This window comes from Lithobates pipiens, unplaced genomic scaffold, assembly GCF_037356315.1.
Source record: "Lithobates pipiens isolate NorthernLeopardFrog02 unplaced genomic scaffold, aLitPip1_a1.2 Scaffold_13, whole genome shotgun sequence".
In the NCBI taxonomy this organism is placed as follows: domain Eukaryota; kingdom Metazoa; phylum Chordata; class Amphibia; order Anura; family Ranidae; genus Lithobates; species Lithobates pipiens.
This window is the reverse complement of record NW_027507718.1, coordinates 165,598,561-165,619,944: the sequence shown is the minus strand read 5'-3', so window position 1 is coordinate 165,619,944 and position 21,384 is coordinate 165,598,561. Positions and strand designations below refer to the sequence as shown.

Below are 21,384 nucleotides of genomic sequence, written 5' to 3'. Positions count from 1 at the left end.
GAAAGAGGACTCCAGTGACAACCTGTGAAGCTCTGGTGAACTCCATGTCCAAGAGGGTTAAGGCAGTGCTGGACAATGGTGGCCACACAATATTGACACTTTGGGCCCAATTTGGACATGTTCTTATTGTAGCAAAATCTAATTTCTTTAGTGTTGTCACATGAAAAGATATGATAAAATATTTACAAAAATGAGGGTTGTACACACTTTTGTGAGATGTGTATCATGTATATCATACAGTATCTGGCATAAGTTAGTATACCCCCCTCATAGTTTTATTACCATTTTATTCTATCTTTTCATGTGACAACACTGAAGAAATTACACTTTGTTATAAAAGCTGTACACTCACTACTTTACATTGTAGCAGTGTAAATTTTCTGTCCCCTCCAACTCGTACCCAGTCATTAATGTCTAAACCGCTGGCAACAAAAGTGAGTATACCCATTAGTGAAAATGTCCATATTGGGCCCAATTAGCCATTTTCCTTCGCTGGTGTCATGTGACTCATTAGTGTTACAAGGTCTCGGGTGTGAGTGGGGAGCAGGTGTGTTAAAATTCAATGTCATCGCTCTCTCATATACGGGTCACTGGCAGTTCAACATGGCACCTCATGGGAAAGAACTGAGCATCTGAAAAAAGAATTAATGCTCTACGTAAAGATGGCCTAGGCTAAAAGGTTGTCAAGACCTTGAAACTGAGCTGCAGCACGATGGCCAAGACCATACAGGGGTTTAACAGGACAGATTCTACTCGGACCAGGCCTCTCCATGGTCGACCAAAGAAGTTACAGCCCGTGCTGCAGCTCAGTTTCAGGGGCTTGGCAATCTTCTTATAGCATTGGCTATATGTATATACAGTGGGGATTGAAAGTTTGGGCACCCCAGGTAAAAATGTGTAGTAATGTGCATAACGAAGCCAAGGAAAGATGGAAAAATCTCCAAATGGCGTCAAATTACAGATTAGACATTCTTATAATATGTCAAAAAAAGTTAGATTTTATTTCCATCATTTACACTTTCAAAATTGCAGAAAACAAAAAAATGGTGTCTGTAAAAGTTTGGGCACCCTGCAGAGTTAATATCTTGTACTGCCCCCTTTGGCAAGTATCACAGCTTGTAAACGCTTTTTGTGGCCAGCCAAGAGTCTTTCAATTCTTGTTTGAGGTATCTTTGCCCATTCTTCCTTAAAAAAGTGTTCCAGTTCTTTGAGATTTCTGGGCTTTCTGTCACGCACTGCTCTTTTAAGGTCTATCCATATATTTTCAATAATGTTGAGGTCAGGAGATTGTGAAGGCCATGGCAAAACCTTCAGTTTACACCTCTTGATGTAATCCCCCGTTGATTTTGAGGTGTGTTTAGGATCATTATCCATTTGTACAAGCCATCCTCTCTTTAACTTCAGCTTTTTCACAGATGGCATCAAGTTACCATCCAAAATTTGCTGAAATTTTATTGAATCCATTTTTCATTCTACTCGTGAAATGTTCCCTGTGCCACTGGCTGCAATACAACCCCAAAGCATGATTGATCTACCCCATGCTTAACAGTTGGACAGAGGTTCTTTTTCATTAAATTCTGTGCCCTTTCTTCTCCAAACGTACCTTTCTCACTCCTGCCAAAAAGTTCTATTTTAACCTCATCGGTCCACAGAACTTGTTTCCAAAATGCCTCAGGCTTGTCTATGTTCATTTGCAAAGTTCAAACGCTGATTTTTGTGGTGAGGACGTAGAAGAGGTTTTCTTCTGATGACTCTTCCATGAAGACCATATTTGTACAAGTACCTCTTTATAGTGGAATAGTGTACCACAACTCCAGTGTCTGCCAGATCTTTCTGGAGGGATCGTGCAGTCAAACGTGGGTTTTGAATTGCTTTTCTCACAATCTTGTGAGCTGTTCTGTCTGATATTTTTCTTGGTCTTCTAGATCTTGCTTTAACTTCCACTGTTCCTGATGACTGCCATTTCTTAATTACATTCCGAACAGAGTATATTGACATCTGAAAACGCTTTGCTATCTTCTTATAGCCTTCTCCAGCTTTGTGAGCGTCAACTATTTTCAGTTTTCTAGACAACTGCTTAGAAGAACCCATGGTACTGATTGTTGGGGCAAGGTCAGATGAGTCTGGCCATTTAAAACCTTTGAGATTGACATCACCTGGCCTTCCCAGATGATGATTGAGAACAATCCAGGACACTGGCAGGTCTCAGCTTTGCAAAGGGGGCAGTGCATGCTATAAATTCTGCAGGCTGTCCAAACTTTCGATCCCCACTGTATCTTTATGTAGAGCAACAATTCTTTTTTTCAGATCCTCAGTTCTTTGCAGTGAGAAGGTATGTTGAACTCCCAGTGACCAGTTTGAGAGAGTGAGAGCGATAAAACCAAATTTAACACGCCTGCTCCCCATTCACACCTGAGACCTTCTAACACTGAGTCACATGACACCGGGGAGGGAAAATGGCTAATTGGGCCCAGTATTGACTTTTTCACTTAGGGGTGTACTCGCTTTTGTTGCCAGTGGTTTAGACAGTAATGGCTGTGAGTTATTTTGAGGGGACAGCAAATTTTACTGTTGGACAAGCTGCGCACTCACTACATTGTAGCAAAGTGTAATTTCTTCAGTTTTGTCACATAAAAAGATATAATATATTTACAAAAATGTGAGGGATGTACTCACTTTCATGAAATACTGTGTGTGTGAGTGTGTGCATCGATCTCTAGCTCTCTATTGTAAACCTACATAATGCAATGATTTGCATATACCTATATTTAAACTAAGAAAATGTACCATTTTAAGACAAGTCAGGTCATTTTGAAATTGGCCGCAACACATCTTAAATCGGGACAGCAAAGTAGGTGGTATGAAGTCAGTAACATGATTGGGCATAAAGTGCATTGTATCAAGTCAGTTTCATCGGCAGAGGTAAGCCAGTCTGAAAAGCTGCATCTAAAAATTGAACAATTCCAGAAATATTTCTCAAAGCAAGTCTAGTCTGAGCTCATTCAGCTGGGCTTCTCCTAAGGGTCACAGGAGTGCAATCCGTTTTTGGTCTACCGTGAACCGTTTTCAGCAGAAAGCGGTTTGAAGTCTGCTGAGGTCACCAGAATCCGTCCAGGCATTGCGTCATCCCGACTTCAGAAGTCTGGAGCCGCCAGGTGCCTTCTCTGATGGGTATCTCAGCGAGCCACTGAGACGGCCGGTCCCTGCCCATCCTCAGCACTCCAGTGACTGGCAGCTCTTCACTTGGGTCTGTGAGAACCGAGGCATTGGCGATGTTTGATGGCTCGGTTCTCAGTGAAAAGGCGACGGGGGACAGATGCAGCATCGGTCCAATGCTGCATCCACCTAGGTAAGTATGGCTGGGGAAAAAACCCAAACCCATATTTTTATTCTTGATGTAAAATTGCAGAGACTTTAAATGTATCCTCATCTACAGTTCATAATATCAACAAGAGTCTTAAGCCCCATACACACTATCAGATTATCTGCTGAGTTTTTCCTTCAGATTTACCAAAACCATATGAGGACAAACCTTAGGAGTTTCAATGTGTATGCAATCAGGCAGGCCCTTCTACTACATGGTTTTGGTAAATCTGAAGGAAAAACGCAGCAGATAATCTGATAGTGTGTATGGGGCTTTTGAATCTGGAGAAATCTGTGTGCAACAGATAAGGCCAAAAAGCAATAATGGATACCTGTGATCTTTGGGCCCTCAGACAGCACTGCATTAAAAACAGGCATGATTCTGTAATTGACAACACTGCGTAGGCTCAGAAATTTTTTGAAAAATCACTGTGAACATAGTTTTCTATGTTATGTAAGGTAAAGCTCTAGCATGCAAAGAAGCCATACCTAAACATGATGCAGAAACACCACCATCTTCTCTGGGCCACAGCTCATTTAAAATGGTCAGTTGCAAAGTTCTGCGGTCAGGCAAGTCGAGATCTGGCATTCATTTTTTTCAACCATGGGCACTGTGTCCTCCAAACTAAAGAGGAGAGTAACATTCTGGCCCGTTATGTGCTAAAGTTCAAAAGCCTGCCTCTCTGATGGTATGGGGGCGCATAAGTATGTATGGAACGGGCAGCCTGGACATCTGGAAAGGCACTATGAATGCTGAAAGATATCCAAGTTTTAGAGCAGAATATGCTCTCATCCAGATGACCTATTTTTCAGGAAGGCCTTGCATATTTCAGAGACACGATGCTAAACTGCATCTATGACAACAGCATCGTTTTTATTAAGGTCTGCGGGCTTAACTGGCCTGTCTGTTCGAATCCTATATCAAGCAAGAATGAGACCACATTCCACACAAATCTCTTGCAACTCGTTTCTCCTCAGTTCTCAAATGTTTAGTGTTAGGAGGAGGCGCAACACCGTGGTAAACATGGCCCTGTCCCATCTTTTGGCAGACATGTTGCTGCCATCAGTTTCGATTACCTTTTATTTTTTTCTTCAAATACATTTTCTCCGTTTTTAAACATTTGGTATATTTTCTATTGTGAATAAAATATGGGTTTATAGGGTTTACTACTTCATCCAGAATGCAGACACCCTAAGACAGGACGTGTTAAGCCTGGATCACCAAGTGAAATAAATTAAAAACAAAAAAACAAATGCAGCCACCACATCTAGGCTGCAATATATTCAATTTTAGTTTTTGAGTTTAATACTACTTTAAAGTGTGACTAAATTCGAATATACTCGCCCTCAACCTTCCAGCAGTGCGGTGGTTAGATTCCTCACTGGCCCATGTTGTCTCCCTGGATGCTGGGTTTTCTGCTTCTTGATTGTGAATCTCAAACCTTTATTCACAATCACTGCATTCACAAAATGGAAAAAGTACTGTTGAAAATTGTTGTTGCTATATAAATACTTCTAATTGGTAAATTTTGAAAGTGTTTTATTTTCGTTAGGGATGGACGTGATTGGGGCGATCATGGTCGCAAGATGGAATCTGATAGATCAAGACCAGGTAAAGTAGATGGTGTTGGAAAAAGTGACCCTAATATTAGATGAGATAGCTTTTTGTAGATAATTGAAAGTGAAGCCAGCCTCCGTCCCTGAGATAAAAACACTCTCTAACACAAACTAGTCTTAATAATGTTCACACAATTATGAGGAAATTAAGCAGTCCAGGCTTTAATAATCCATGTGGATATTACCTGGATCTTGTTTTTCATTTGTTCATGCGCCTTGAACTTAGCCATTGCTACTGTTTTTTAACGCTACATAAAGCCTTGTACTGATTTATGTTTCCGTCCCAAGCCCCTGCGTGGTCAGATTGAATGCTTTTGATGTTATTCCTTTAAAATTGGAAAAAAAAGTGCCAGAAAAATGTCTGCTCCTTTTATCCTGCTACCTATGCTGATTAACTGGTTTTAAATGAATACTTGACTACTTCTTACCTGGCCCTGTCAGATCTGTCTGTCCGCAGTAGCTGCGGGGGAGGGTTGAATGGAGCACCAACAAAAGCTGAGATTGAAGCCTATAACTTCAACACTCCAAGATTTCCCAGAAGTTATCAATTTATTCTCTTCTCTCCTCTTTAGCCACTGCTCACTGACATGGGATTGATCATGTGGCTGGACTGAAAATGAATGTGTTTGTATACAATTTTTTTTTTTTTTCCCCCACCCAGGTTGGCATACGTTGCAGGGAGTGAGTTGGGAAGGAATTGCACTTTATGCATTATGCAGTCACACAGTACTGTTAAACTTACAATACAAAATAACAATAGTCTTGTCTTCTTTAAAAGGTGACCGTGGTATGCCAGGTTCCTCAGGACAGATGAATAGAGGAGGAGTGCATGGGTAAGCATACATCTGTTCCAGTGGCTTATGACTATAAATGGAATACTTGGTAGTTGGTCCAGAAATAAAATGCAAGCCTTGTACCACTTTTTTTTTTTTTTTTTTATATATATATATATATATATATAGAAGAGCACACACTTGTTTGCTGTCAGCAGTACAGTTAGGTTTACATTGTGTGTCTGAAAAGCGCTATTTACTATTCTTAATGGCATCTCCATGCATCAGCAAAACGTTCCCATTTTCGCATGCGTAAAACCCAATGGTTCATGCAGTTCTGTGAGTCAGGATCGTTCCTTTTTATTTCTGCATGTAGGACAGCCCATTGAAATTAATACATGCAGAATGCAGCCCTCACGTGTGAGCCTAACCTGCTTGTATTCTTGTACTCATTTACACCCTCGGAACACTTGTACCACATATCTCTGCTCTTTCCCAGTATGGCATAGCGCTTCCCCACCTCCGGTCTTCAGTGGTGGTCCTCCTGCCATTCCACTCTGTACACAGTACCTCAGTCACCCACAGGCAATGCATATCAAATTAACTAAAATGGTGACCACCTCCTGTTCTAACTAGGTTTTAAAGTAGGGTGCATGTGGAAGGGCTTTGCACAGTACAAATAAAGAAAAAAAAATTTGCCAGTGAGCAAGCAAAAGCAAACCATTTTCATTAAAAGGGCTTTTAGTGAGTAACATTTGTAGCTTCCATTAGTCGTTTATTTGGAAATGTACAGCTAAAATCAGTTTTTATTGCACATTCTTGGACCATGTAACTTGTGATAGCAAAGCCTTTCCATGTGCACCTTGCTTTAAAGACTATTTATAAATTGGGGTGGTTGCTATTTTTGTTTAGCTTGCTGGAATTGATGTGGGGACACATTGGATGCCTTCAGCTGCGATTGTGCATTGCTGTGCCTCTGGTGTGGCTCTGCTTTTAACCACTTACTGCCAAATCGTGTACCATGTACATCATTTGACTTCAAGTGGTTTTAGAGCTGACAGTCTGCTCTGTTGTGATAGCAACCGGAGCGGCTAACTAGCCACTCCATTGTTATTACAAGCAGCAGGAGGAGACTTTTAAATTTACGTTTGTTGCTTCGCGAGTGTGCACAATTGTAAGGTTTGACATATTTGGTATCTATTTACCTGGTGTGTTTTTTTTTTTAATATATTTTACAAAAAAATGGTCTTATGTATTGTACGTTGCAATAAAAAATTTTAAGTATATTTGTACCCCAAAAATTGCATTAGGAAAAACACTGCGCAAATACCATGTGACATAAAAATTAGCCAAACCCACCAATTCTTTAGGGCCTTAAAAAAAAAAATAGTTTTGGCTTTTCTAGCCAAAAACAACCGATTTTCACATGTATACAAAAGTGCCAGAAAATGCCTGGCCTTTAAGCAGCTGCTGCCAGGCATGAAACAAACAATGGTCTAAGCCAAATGCACATAGAAATCACCCTTTATTGGCTTCTTTTCAAACCGTTTCATTCTGAGTTTCATGTTGGCGTAGCCTGCACACAGTTTTTTTATTTATTTATTTATTTTATATCACAATAATAGTTTAGCTAGCCAGAAGGGCCTGGTGGTGGTGAGTGCTTGGCAGTAGTGTCCTGATGACATCACGGGTTAGGCAGAGCTCACCGGCGCCAGCCCTCTTGGATTTTCTTTTTCACAGCAGAACAAGTGCATTTTATGTGGGGCTACCAGTCTCGGCAAAACAGTTCTTGTGTGGGACTGCAAGCCACGGCAAGTATTAAAGGGGCCACACACAATTTTCTTGTGGACTACTGACTGGGTTAGAAAGGGTCAAATCTCCTATGGTCTCCAGCACACTGGTGTCTGTTGACACAGTGCCCTCCTAGCTGACTTGGACCTCCTGTTTTCTAGCAAGGCTCCCTGTATACGTGTCAGCAAGCCATGTCTGATGGCAGAGAGGAGGGAATGTAGACTGGTAAGGGGTCCAAAATACCTACAGGTAGTGAGGAACCTGAATGCAGCCCTCATACAATATATCCCCTTGGGTCAGTGTGTTCCACACCTTCCTCCATGGAGGCATTCGCATCTGATATCCCTGAGTACAGCAGCAGTTTTCCAGAATACTTTCCAGCCTGGACCACCTTGGTTATAAAGCAGAAGCATTCCCCCTATCCTCCCTGCCTGTTAATGACGGAGGGGAAAGGGGAGACCATTCTGGTAGAAGGCAGACACAGAATTGCCCATCTGAAGGAATATACTCCTAAAGTGTCTTGCTCTAAACTCAAGTGCACTTGCTCAAGGTACCATTGACTTCCTTGACAAATGAGGACTTTGTAAGATGGTAGCCTCCTTGAGTCGGTGTCCATGCTCAGTTCCATTCCAGGTCACTCCAACGGAATGTCTTGATGGCATGGGAAAGGATTCCCCAATGCCATTACTCCACAGCAGGAGACTGTCTGGATTGGTGGATCTCTTCATGGAGGTTGAACTTCAGGACAGTCTCTTGGTCCAGGGGTTTTGGTAACCTCAGAATAGGTTGTTGCCCATCTTGAATTGAGCGCAGTTGACCTTGCCCTACTACATTAGTCAGTGTGTAGGGCCTCCTGGTAAGGCCTCATTCAGACAATACCACTGCAGTGGCATGCATAAATTATCAAGGAGACAGATTCATTAGTAACTGGAGAAGTTTGCCCTTCTCCCAGAAGTTTCTGAGGAGCTCTGCCAACAATCGGGTACCCCTGATGTTGATCTTTTGATGTCCAGGTTGAATGCAAAGCTCGGCAGGGTTGACCCCAAGACCAGGGATTCTTGTGCATTCATAGTAGATACTGTGGTGACACCATGGGGCTAATTTATCCTGATCTGATTTCCTGCCATTACAGCTTCTACCTTGGCTTTTCAGGGTGTGCGTCAAAGCGATTTTTAACATCCTGCCCCATAGAACTTTCTTCTCTCGCGTTGTAACCTGTTTGGCAGATGACGTTTCTGAATTGTCGCCTGCCTCTTGCAAGGTCAAATCTTCCAATTTCCTCCCCCCCCCCCCCCCCCCCTTTTTTTTTTTTCTTTCTTTCTTTTTTTATTTTATTTTTATTTATTTTTATTTTTTTTAAACACCCACTGGCTTTAACGTCATGGCTTTTGAAGCCAGAGTTTTGAGAGACAAAGGGAGTGTCTGATTCTGTCATTTTTTTATTGAAGTCTTATGTTAAATGTTCCTTGAATACACCTAAGACTTTTTCTTGGTGTTAGGCTAGATGATTTCATCTTTGCAAGTATGGTGAGTGGGTTGCATCTTGGTCTCCAGTCTGAAGTTCATTCCTCTTGCATTCTGAAGACCTACTGTTAGGTTAATAGGCTGCTGTCCAAATTGTATGAATGGAGTTGGGGGGCCTTAGATTGGAAGTTTCTTGAGGGCAGAGACTAATGTGACTGTATAAAAAAATATATAATCTGGTACTGGCTTTGAGTACATTTAAGGGTCATATTTCGGCCTTGGTGGTCCTCTTTCAGAAACCTATTGCTTTGCATTCCTTGATGTCTGCTTTTTGTAGAAGGTGTCACTAACGCCTGTTAAGACTGAGCATCAACTTGTTACTTTCTGTATTGCAGAATTCCCCACTTGTTTCCTTTCAGGATAATCCTTAGTCCTTAATCGGGTGGTTATTTTTCTGGTAGCCATTACTTCAGTTTGTGGAGTTTCGGAATTGGCTGCTCTTTCCTGTAAGGAACCTTTCCTGGTGTTTCTAAAAGCTGTCTGCTTCAGTAGTTTCTAGTTTGGTTATGCTAAGAAGCTGGCCTCCGGTGTCATATTAATGAGTCTGGAAGGCATATGTCTCCTTGTACAAATCTAGGGGCTGGCACCCCAGGAAATATGTCATGTCATAGGTAAGATCCTTGAATTTCTACAGATTAGAAACAAAGCTGGCCCTGAGTACTATCAAAGGCCAGGTATCTGTCTGATCGGTGTGTTTTTGTTTTTTTCCCCCAACCACCACTTCTCACTCTCTGGTTCATAGCTTATTCAGAGGGAAACTTGGATTATTCCTCCAGATAGGTCACCCCTGAATCCTTGGGATTTAGAATTAGCCTTTTTTGAGCCAATATGGGATTTTTCCCTTGGTCCTCTTGATGAGGAACATAATTTTCCTGGTTGCCATATCTTCTGCAAGAAGAGTATCGGGGTTGGCTGCTCTTTTGCTGTAAAGAAATCTTTCTTGATTATTAAGGATAAGGTTGTATTGTGGCCTCAGTCTAATTTCTTTCCGGAGGTATCATGTGTTTTTTTTTTTTTTTTTTTTCATTTAAACCAGGATATTATTCTGCCTTCATTATTTTTCTTTTTTTCAGAAAGGTTGCTACATTCTCTTGATGTGGTGAAAGCGGTCAAAGTGTATTTGTAGGTGACTGCTCAGATGCATAAAAACGATTTTATTATTTTTATTTTTTTGTGTTGCCTGACATTCCTAAGAGGACAGGCAGCATCAGAATCTACAATTTCTAGGTGGATTTGTCGAGTGATTGTTCAAGCCTTTGACTTAAAAGAAGAAAACGCCTCCTTTTTTTCATTTTAAAGGCACTCCACCAGGGCTGTTGGTGCTTCTTGGGCAGTGCATCACCAAGCCTCCATGGCTCAGATCTGCAAGGCCGCAACTTGGTCTTCAATCCATACATTTACCAGATTCTATCAAGTAGATGTAAAAGATTGAGGATATCACCTTTGGGCACAGTGTGCTTCAGTATGAGTCCTCTAGTCTCTTGGTGCCCTACTATTGTCTCCCTCCCTTCAGTTAGCATTGCTATGGGACATCCCACATAGTAACGACTATGGCTGTGTCCCCTGATGTATGAAAAGAAAATAGGATTTATAAAACGGCTTACCTGTAAAATCCTTTTCTTTGAAGTACATCAGGAGACAGAGGTCCGTCCCTTCTTTGGTATACATCCTATATTGCTTTTCTATAAAATTGAGGTACTCCCACCAGTGGGAGGGGTTATATAGGGAGTGTGTTCTTTAATTCAGGGCGTGCTAGTGTCCAGCACCTGAAGGTGGCCTATAACCCACATAGTAACTACTATGGCTCTGTGTCCTCTGATGTACTTCAAAGAAAAGGATTTTACAGGTAAGCTGTTTTAAAAATCCTATTTTTTTTGAATTTGCATGTGTTTTTTTTTTATTTTATTTTTTTATTGGTTTGGTTTTAACTAGGGGAAAACTAGAAGTAGTAATGACTCATAACTTTAACATAATCTTCTTAGCCATGGCTACTCCAAAATATCAACAAAATTCAATCTTTTTGTTACCTTTCAGTGTACTACAGAGGTTCTTAAATGGCTGCCTGAATAAACAGGGATATTTACAGCTATGACAGACATGACTTTAGAAAAAAGCAGAATACACAATGTTTTTACAAAGTAGGATTGCTAGCCTACTAGCTAAACTATTTAATTTCTGTGTTTAACATTAAATTATTCATGTCTGACAGCCAGTGGTTCTAGCATAAAAATGCCCTGGTATCTACAACTGCCAAGATTTGTCACCACTTTAAAACTGCCCTGGAACAGGAAAGTGTAGAAGTAGCCTTCTACTCAAGTAGTAACGTAACAATAATTTTTTTCTTGTCCTTTAATGGAAACAGAAATTCTGATGCTTTTCGGTTAAACTGCCACGTACACAGGGAAACTGAGGAAAAGTCAGCGATGACTTTTTATCCAGCATGCCTTGGTTCTTTGCATGTTTCCCACATGGGTTTGACATTCATACAGATAGAGTGCTATGTGCACAGCGTCCCCTGGGGAATCAACAAGACTACTTCTTTAATGGCCTCAGGCACTCAAGTCCCCCTTTCCTTGGCTGTGTCACCTTCAGAGGAAGGCCTTCAGTCATTTCCTTGGGTTTCCTCACTTCAACTGTTCTTAGCTGCGCTGAGAAGTCTGTTTCTTTCCCCATGGATGCAGGAACTTTTTAGGAGCAGGAGCAAACTTAAACTTTTTGCTAGAAACCAGGGGTAGACAGTATTCTTCAGCTGAGTACCTCTAGGGTTGCCCCAAAGGCACCTTTTGCATACCAGAGCATGTGCTTAGCTTTATCCTTGCCACCTAGTTCTTCCTAGGATATATATGCCATGTCCTAACTACTTTTGAAAGGTTTTTCCTTGCATCCTACTTCAGTTCTGTGTTGTCTTTGTGCGATTGAATGTTCACTGGACTCTCACCTCACATCTTTTTTTAGGCTGTTGTGTTCTAGCGGATTCATGCTTTTCCATGATGGGCCTCACTTAGCGAGAGTAATCCTTATAGACACGGAGCTATCATCCCTTAATCCCAGGGGTTCAAGGGTGTAAAGGTGTAGGGCCTTCCACTTACCCTGGCTGGTCTTAGTCTCAATGACACGTTTGTCCCCCCCCCATATTCTTAGGTCAGTTTAGACAGGAGCCGCTTTACCTATCAGTATGTGTGGGAAGAAACTTTGTTTTTGTTGGGCCTGTTTATGTTTGTTGTCCATCCCTGAGTTATACTGCTTTTTGGATGTCCCGACAGTACCAGAATACCTGTGTCCATCAATTGACTAGACGGAAAATTAGTTTTCTCTTATATTCACCGACCGACACAGCTCCTCTCTGTAACAAAATGGGTTGTCAGCCCTATCACTGGCGATTACTAGGCAAAGTTGTAACCCAACGCTTCAGAAATTTTAGTTCCGCCCAGGGGGTGGCCCCTAGGCTACAACCCCCACAGCCTGCCCTAGCAGACTCGATTTTATTTTGCCTAGTGAAGGAGATGGCCCTAGGAACCCTGCGTGCCCATAGGTCCGTGTGGTTTTTTTTTTTTTTTTTTTTATTATGCAGAAGCTTGGCTTTTTGCGCAAGATGAATGATCCTGTGATCTAACAGCCGGCTGGGTGACAGGCTGGTTCACTTATCCTTGTAGTCTCCCCAGTCCGGCCATCGAGCGTGTGCAGGTCGCAGCTATGGCTCTGCAGGCCATGACATACCTCAGTTCCAGAGGTGGTCGGCGAGCTTTATGCTCCGGGGCATACATATGACCGGGCTACTGATGTCTGCGTCGCAGTATGCCGGGCCAGTAGTCTTCCCTGTACTGATCAGGAGTTGACTACCATGGAATGTCCCCAGCTCTTCAGGACTGGTAAGTACAGCTCTACCTGTCTCGGCAGGCTGGAGCAGCTGGGCATTCCCTGGGAGGTCGATTCGGTGGCCCCCCTTACCCCCTCTCTTCTCTTCCCCTGTCCCTAACTCCCCTCCTCTCCCCCCCCCCCCCTCCATGGGGGGGGGGGGGGGGGGGGCTGTACATGTGCTGAGCGGTGTGTGTGCCCTGCTTAGTAATGCAAGCGTGGTGTGCATTTACCACACGTGGGCGGCACAGTGGTGTAGTGGTTAGCACTCTCACTAGCAGTAAAAAGGGTCACTGGTTTAAATCCCAACCACGACACTACCTGCCTGGAGTTTGCATGTTCTCCCTGTGCCTGCATGGGTTTCCTTCGGGTACTCCGGTTTCCTCCCACAATCCAAAGACATGCAGGTAGGTTAATTGGCTTCTGTCCAAAATTGGCCCTAGTATATGAATGGGGACCTTGGATTGTGGGCTCCTTGAGGGTAGGGAGCGATTTGAGTGTTCAATGTACAGGGATAGGGGCAATTGTAGACACTCACTCAGGTTGAACTGGATGGACTGGTGTCTTTATTCAACCTTACTAACTATGAAACTAGGAGACCGTGTTTTTTGTGCTCTAGCAGCAGCCCCTGTGCCCTCAGCTTCCTGTTTGGTCATCAGAGTGCTGGGAGGTTTATCCTGTGATTCTGGACACGTGTCAGATCGCTCACTGACAGTTTTGTTATCTCTGCATCTGGGAGCACTGGGGATCGTTAGGCACTGCTGTAATACAGCGCGGAACCGCCCAGGGTGGGGAGTCCAGCGGGTTGGAGCCCCCCAGTCAGTGGCAGCAGGAGGGTGGGACTGTCGCTGTCCTAAGTCCCCTTTGGGTGGCAGACAGGGTAGAGTCAGCATGGCTTCAGAAACTGGTGTTTCTTCCCCCAAAATCCAGGCAATTGCAACTGGGTCACCTGCGGACTGCACGGTCCCTATGGACACCCTTACGGCGGTCCTCAATTCGTTCGTTGCCAAGATAGAGACGGTACATGGGAAGAAAGTTGCTAAAAAGCGGCCACGGACTGGGCAAACCTTTTGCACCGTGAATTGGGAGAGCAAGAGGCCTCCCCTGTCTGGTGTGGGACTAGAAGACCAACTAGTGCAAGGCCTTAAGTATGTTTGTGACGTGGTCCTGGATACTCTCCCTCTGTTATCCAGGGCTTCAGTGTCGGCTGTGGTGCTGAGGTGCCTGATTTGGCTAAAATGCTGGTCTTCTGACCAGGCATCCAAGAAAGCCCTGATGGATCTCCCCTTCCTTGGGGACTGGCTCTTTGGAGCCTCGTTAGATGACATTATTAAAAATACCACTGGTGGTAAGAGTACTCTACTCCCACAGGCCAGGAAGGCTAAGGAGCCACGCTGCAGGCAAGAGCCCTCTTTTTCCGCTCACAATCGGCTTTTTCGCCCGCCTGATGCTTCAGCAAAACGCCCCCAGCCCGACAGGATGCCCACGGACAGTCAGAAGCGTTCCTGGAACCGCAAGCCTGTGAACAAAAGTACTACCGCATGAAGGTTTGCCCCCACCCATGTCTCGGGTGGTGGGTCGCCTTCGGGAGTTTGCAGCCCGGTGGTCCTCCCGGTTATCCGACCAATGGGTCTGCGATCTGTTTTCCACAGGCTACAAGATAGAATTCCTCTCTTGGCCGACAAACCGATTCTTCCCCTCCAGCATGCCCATGTCCCCGGTTCACTGGGAGGCCCTGTTGGGGGCGGTAAGGGATTTGCTGAATCGCGGAGTGATTGTACCTGTTCCGGAGCCAGAACGCTTTCAGGGACTCTACTCAAATCTGTTTGTGGTTCCTAAGAAGGAAGGGGTACATCCAATCTTGGACTTGAAAGCCCTCAGTCACTTTGTAAAAGTGCAGAGGTTCAGGATGGAATCAGTCGCTGCACTCCATCAAGGGGACTCCCTGGCGTCCTTCGACATCCAGGATGCGTACCTGCACATACCCATGCCTTCGGCATCAAAAGTTTCTGCGTTTTGCAGTCGGATTCCCATTACCAATTTGTGGCTCTTCCTTTTGGGCTTGCCCCCCCCCCCCCCCCCCCGAGTCTTTACCAAGGTATTGGCTCCAGTATTAGTGTTGCTGAGACAACGTGGGGTCGCGATCTGGAGTACCTGGGGTTACTATTGGACTCAAGGGAAGTGAGGGATTTTCTCCCCTCAAATTGCTGACTCTCAGATCTGCGGTCAAACTACTGTTGAACCGCAAGTGGTCATCACTCAGTTTTTGCATGCAAGGGCTGGGGCTCATGGTAGCCTCCTTTTTGAAGCAGTACCTTACGCCCAGTTCCACACCAGAGTACTGCAAAAGGAGATCTTATTTTAAAATGGGACAAGTCTCAGTTGTCCCTGGATCATCAGATCCAGGTGAGCCAACCAGTCAGGGACACTCTGATCTGGTGTTTGAGGTCCCCGGTGATTCAGTCCGGAAAATCGTTCCTTCCTCTGAAGTGGACGGTGGTCACTATGGACGCCAATCTATCCGGCTGGGGTGTAGTGATGGGGGTTCAGTTGACTCGGGCCTCTGGTCGACGGTAGAATTAGAGTTGCCAATCAATCTGCTTGAATTGAGAGCGATCAGGTTGCGTCTCCGCACGTGATCGGTGAGTCTTCAAGGGCGTCCGATGAGGATTGTCGGACAATGCCATGGCGTTGTCATACATAAATCACCAAGGGGGAACAAGAAGTGCAGCTGCTGCTCGGGAGGTCGCTCACATACTTCGGTGGGCAGAGCGACATGTTCCGGCCCTGTCGACCATTTACATCCCGGGTGTGGAAAACTGGCAGGCGGTCTGAGTCAGCAGATGCTGGACCCAGGAGAATGGGCATTGCATCCGGAGATATTCAGGCTGTTGTGCCTGAAATGGGGCACACCAGATGTGGATCTATTGGCCTCCCGTCTCAATCGGAAGGTGCCAAGATTCGTGTCCAGGACAAAAGACGCTGGTGGCCCTGGGGATCAGTATCAGCTGATCTACGCCTTTCCTCCACTGAAATTGTTGCCACGTCTGCTTCGCAGAGTGGAAGCCGAGGGGATCCCAGTGATACTGGTTGCCCCAGATTGGCCTCTGTGTCCCTGGTACACAGATCTGGTGGGTCTGGTGGCAGATGCTCCCTGGCGACTGCCGTTGCGAGAGGACCTTCTGTCTCAAGGTCCAATTTTTCATCCTGCTTTAACATCGCTGGCTTTAATGGTATGGCTGTTGAGAGCCAGGTGTTGAGGAACCGAGGTCTGTCGGACTCGGTGATTCCAACCACGTTGAGGGCACGGAAATCTTCTAGGAAGATCTACCATCGTACCTGGAAGGCTTACATCTCCATGTGTGAGAATGGTTGGTTGGCATCCGCTTTCCTTTTCCATAGCCAGGATCCTGCTGTTTCTCCAGCGAGGAGTAGACCAGAGATTGGCATTGCGCACCATAAAGGGGCAGATCTCATCCCCCCCTCCAACGACCCCTGGCATCGCACTCCTTAGTGGGTACCTTCGTTCAGGGGATATGACATGTAGTCCCTCCTGTGCACCCACCGTTGCCCCCATGGGATTTGAACCTGCTGTTGTCGGCACTTCAAATACCGCCATTTGAAAATAGGGAGATTCCCGTTGACTTTCCCAGAAAGTGGTATTTCTAGTGGCCATTACTTCGGCCAGGAGGGTTTCGGAATTGCCCGGCCTTGTCTTGCAAATCGCCCTATCTGGTCATCCACAGGGATAAGGTGGTGTTGCGTCCGCAACCATCTTTTCTACCTAAGGTGGTCTCGGCTTTTCATATCAATGAGGACATTGTATTACCATCGTTGTGTCCTAAGCCGAAGCACCCCAAAGAGGTGGCCCTTCACGCTCTCGACGTGGTTAGGGCTCTGAAGGTGTACTTGTCTGCAACTGCTCCCTTTCGGAAGTCAGACTCACTGTTTGTTTCTGTGGCTGGTCCAAAGAAGGGTACAGCAGTCTCGTCGGCCACCATTTCCAGGTGGATCAGACAGATTGTAGTACAAGCCTACGCCTTGAAGGGGCAGGTGTCCCCCTTTCCGGTCACGGCCCACTCTACAAGGGCAATCGGAACGTCTTGGGCCTTCCGACACAAAGCGCCGGTCGCTCAGATGTGTAAGGCGGTGACCTGGTCGTCTGTCCATACGTTTAGCAAGTTCTGCAAGGTAGACGTCAGTGCATCGGCTGATGCCTGTTTTGGCTGCAAAGTTTTGCAGGCAGCCGTGTAGTTGCAATTGGATATGCAAACTTTGTTTTTCCTATTTTTTTTTTCGATAAAAACGCAGTCTTGTTGTGTTTATGCACTGTTGCATTACTTCCGCAATGTTGCAGTCTTTGGGATCACTCCTGTTGGTTATGTGGTGGTTTTTCTCCACACACTGCTGTTTTTTTTTTTTTTTTTTTTTTTTTTTTTTTTTGTGAGTTTAGTTTCACTAGTTCCCACTTGCCATGGTGGATGAAATTTTTATGCTGTTTTTCCCACCCCTCGTTTGGCACTGCTTGGGGATGTCCCATTTTGTTAGAGAGGAGCTGTGTCGGTCGGTGAATATAAGGGAAAATAGGATTTTTTGTACTCAACGTAAAATCCTTTTCTCTGTAATTCACCGACCAACACAGCACCCACCCCTCCTTTTTCTCTTTACGTTATACTGCTTGTTGACGTACTGAGTCTGCTAGGGGCAGCTGGGGGTTGTAGCCTAGTGACCGCCCCCTGGGCGGAACTAAGTTCTGAAATGTTGTGTTACAACGTTGCCTAGTAATCTCCAGTGATAGGGCTGACAACCCATTTAGTCACAGAGGAGCTGTGTTGGTCGGTGAATTAGAGCGAAGGATTTTATGGTGCCATAAACTCCTTTTGTTGGCGTTCAGTGAGGGGAAACTGGGTTATTTTTGTATTTGCCAATGACCTGCCCTCCTGTGGGTGGCAGTATAACTGACTATTATATGACATACAGGCAGGAGACTTTGAAATAAAAGAAAATTGCATACCTGGGTCACCGCTGACTGCCAATTCTGTAGCCCAGTGTCACAAACACATTAGATCTTTTGCTGCAAATTAATGCAATTATAATCTGTTTTCTTTATAGAAAGTATTAAAATATTTTCTTATGTAATGCAGGTTTCTTCCAAATGAAAATTCGCAAAATATATCGGCAGTGGGGCTTCAAGGCGGGAACTTTGGCGGACAGAACAGACCCAATGAACCACGGTTTCCACACCGTTACTAAACATTTTTAAATATTTCTTAGAGGACTTTTTTTTTTTTTTTTCATTTTAGGCTTTTTGTTTCCTGAATTTTTTTCTTTTACTATAACTTTTTCTTGTATGTGGGGCTTCTAGAGGCTTTCTGCCTCACAGTACAGGTCTTTTAAAATCCTTAACTGAATCTCTTTAATACTTCTGATTAAAATTTGTGTATTGCATGATCGTACTATTCCAGTTTTACAGCCGTGCAAAGAGTTTCTTCTTGTGCAGAAGATATAAATAAATGTTGGAGGAGACCTAAGCAGCCATGCCTTCAATCACAAATATTTAGTGCTCTGTAAATAAGACCTCTCCACCACATTTGCTTAATTAGTGTCATTAATATAGTGTTACTGTGAGCCAACACCTTTTTTTATTATGATATGCTGTGCTTGTATTATCAGACCACCTTGTCTTGTAGAATATGTATTTGCTCATAAGCCATTAAATGGGAACTAAAATGTTTTGATTTGTTCAAGTAGAAAGTGCTATTGTGTTTTTTCCTCCTTTTCTTGTGTTTCTATAATTGGCTAGGTTGAATTCAAGTACATTCTCACTATTCCTGCATCATTTAGGATGTTGAAAAGAACTGTTCTATTAATAAAAGCAACAGCAATGGAATGGTTGGGTGTGAGACAAGTGTTTTACTGATTGTCCCAGAAGCCACACATCAAGTTAAAACCTGCTGTATGGTAGTGAATGGCAGTTTCAGCCTAGACAGGCCATGCCCCAACATGTTTCACTCCACCCACCAAAGTTTAAACTTGTGGATGGGGACCATGCCCATGAGTAAGCTCTGGTGGTGGGCGGAGTAAAACAAGTTGGGAATGTGGCCTGCTAGGGGTCTAGGCCGATGCTGCCATTCACTACAATACAGCGGGTTTTGACTTTGGTTCCAGGGACAGTTGATCACTCTCTGCCATTGCCTGGAGCATAGACCAGCTCCTTTTCCCAGCCAGCACTCGCAGCGTTGGCCACTGGGCTTCATTCCTATACAGCCTGAGCGGCGCTCTCACACACACATCATTTTAGTATTTAAGATACACACACAAATCTAAAATCCTTTGTTTCCTTCCATTGATTCTAATCTAAAAAATGAGGCTAGTCATCTTTGCTCACTACATATGCAAGCTCTGATTCCTCTTTTTCATCAAGACCAATTCTAAGCCCCCTGTGCTTCTATTCCATTTTCTCGCTTTCACTAGGGCTTTATCGAGCAGATTTCAGTTGCACAACTATCCAATCATTCATTGTGGTGAGCAGATTCACTGCTTGCCCCGTCCAGCTCACGCCGATATACGTCGGCGGAATGGCACTCCTGCGCAAATTGACGTACCTGTAACATTGGTCCGCAAAAGCAGGATAGCTGGTGCTCACCTGTGTGTCCCATTGACTCTGTGTCTGCTGGCAGCCCACGATCACAGAGCAGAGAGGCAGAACAGAGAAATGCCTAAGTAAACAAGGCATTGCCCTGTTTTGCCTAGTAACATGTCAGATCTTCTGTTCCCTGTCATCTCAGTGGTAGCTTCCCCCCCCCCCCCCCCCCCCCACAGTTAGAACACGCTGAGGGAACACAACCCCTTAATCACCCCCTAGTGTTTAACCCTTTCCCTGCCATTGACATTTATACAGTAATAAGTGGCTATTTTTAGCTTTGATCGCTGTATAAATGTCAGTGGTCCCAAAAGTGTCCACTCTGTCCACCACAATGTTGCAGTCCTCATAAAAAAAATCGCAGATCACTGCCACTACTACAAAAAATAATTTAATAAAAAAAATACAATAAATCTATCCGTATTTTGTAGACTAACTTTTGCACAAACCAAATGATATACACTTATTGTGTTTTTGTTTTTTTGTAAATAAAAACACTGTAGAATACATAGCCTAAACTAAGGAATATATATATATATATATATATATATATATATATATATATATATATATATATATTTTACACTATAAACAAAAAAGCCACCAAAAGCTTTATTTGTGGGGAAAAAATGTCATATCGCATAAAAAATGCTCTGGTCATTAAGGGGGTTAAAATCTTCTGGAGCTGAAGTGGTTAAGGTTGAATGAGCCAGTGCGTTTAATTGCATATGGGGATCCCAGCTCAAAAGTGAGGTAAGGATTTAGAGGCAAAGAGCGGCAGTCCATATCTTGTGTGTTTTTTGCGGAGATGCTGATTTGCCATTTTTCTGAATGAAATAAAAGTTGTACACTACTGGAGACTTCAGATTATTACTTCCTCAGGAACTGTTTGCTAACCAGAGGTCCTGAACTGCATTTTCCTACAAGTAATTCTTTTCTAACCCACCCTCTCCAAAAGCTTGCAAAATCCAGTTGGCTAGCTCCTCTAAAAAAAAAAACCATGAGGTTACTGTTCAGAAGCAGCATAGCAAACCCCATTGTATTTTATTAAATGATTCACTCATGCTCACAGGCCACTCCACAAGGACCATCGGAACATCGTGGGCCTTCAGACACCAATTGTCTGTCGCTCAGGTGTGTAAAGCGGCGACCTGGTTGGCTGTCCACATGTTTACCAAGTTCTATAAGGTACACGTCAGTGCATCGGCTGATGCCTCTTTTGGCCGCAAAGTTTTGCAGGTGGCCGTATAGTTGCAGTTGAATATGCAATATATATTTCCTGTTTTTTGTTAAAAACACAGTAATGTTAAGTTAATGCGCTGTTGCATTGCTTCCGCCGTTTTTGGTAATCACTCCCGTTGAGGGTACCCTGGTTTTTGTGGTGGTTTTTCTACGTACTGTTTTTTTGTGGGTAAAGTTTCACTAGTTCCCACTTGCCATGGTGGATGAGGTTGCTATGCTGTTTTTCCCACCCCTCGTTTGGCACTGCTTGGGGATGTCTCAATGGCTGAGAGAGGAGCTGCGTCGGTCAGTGAATATAAGAAAATAGGATTTTTTTCTCTCGAATTCATCGACCGACACAGCATCCCGCCCCTCTTTTTATCTTTACGTTATACTGCTCGTTGACGTACTGAGGTCTGCCTAGCAGACTGGAGGATTGTTGCCCAAGGGAACGCCCCATGGGCAGAACAGAGTTCTGAGTGTTGTGTTGTAACTAATGCCTAGTATCTCTTAGTAATAGGGCAAACGACCCAATGGCTAAGAGAGGAGCTGTGTCAGTTGGTGAATTACAGAGAAAAGGATTTTATGGTGATTTCC

The 21,384-nt window shown here is 44.1% G+C and overlaps 1 protein-coding gene across 1 annotated transcript in view; it reads left to right on the top strand.

Moving 5' to 3' along the window:
* LOC143974427 (scaffold attachment factor B2-like) overlaps positions 1–18,677 on the top strand; it is a 117,949-nt gene extending 99,272 nt beyond the window's left edge. Inside the window, exons 17-19 of the mRNA XM_077475804.1 lie at positions 4,917–4,975; positions 5,759–5,813; positions 18,068–18,677. Coding sequence (XP_077331930.1) covers positions 4,917–4,975; positions 5,759–5,813; positions 18,068–18,176 — 223 coding nt within the window. The 3' untranslated portion in view covers positions 18,177–18,677. The remainder of the gene's footprint in view (positions 1–4,916; positions 4,976–5,758; positions 5,814–18,067) is intronic.
* Positions 18,678–21,384: the final 2,707 nt, after the last annotated feature.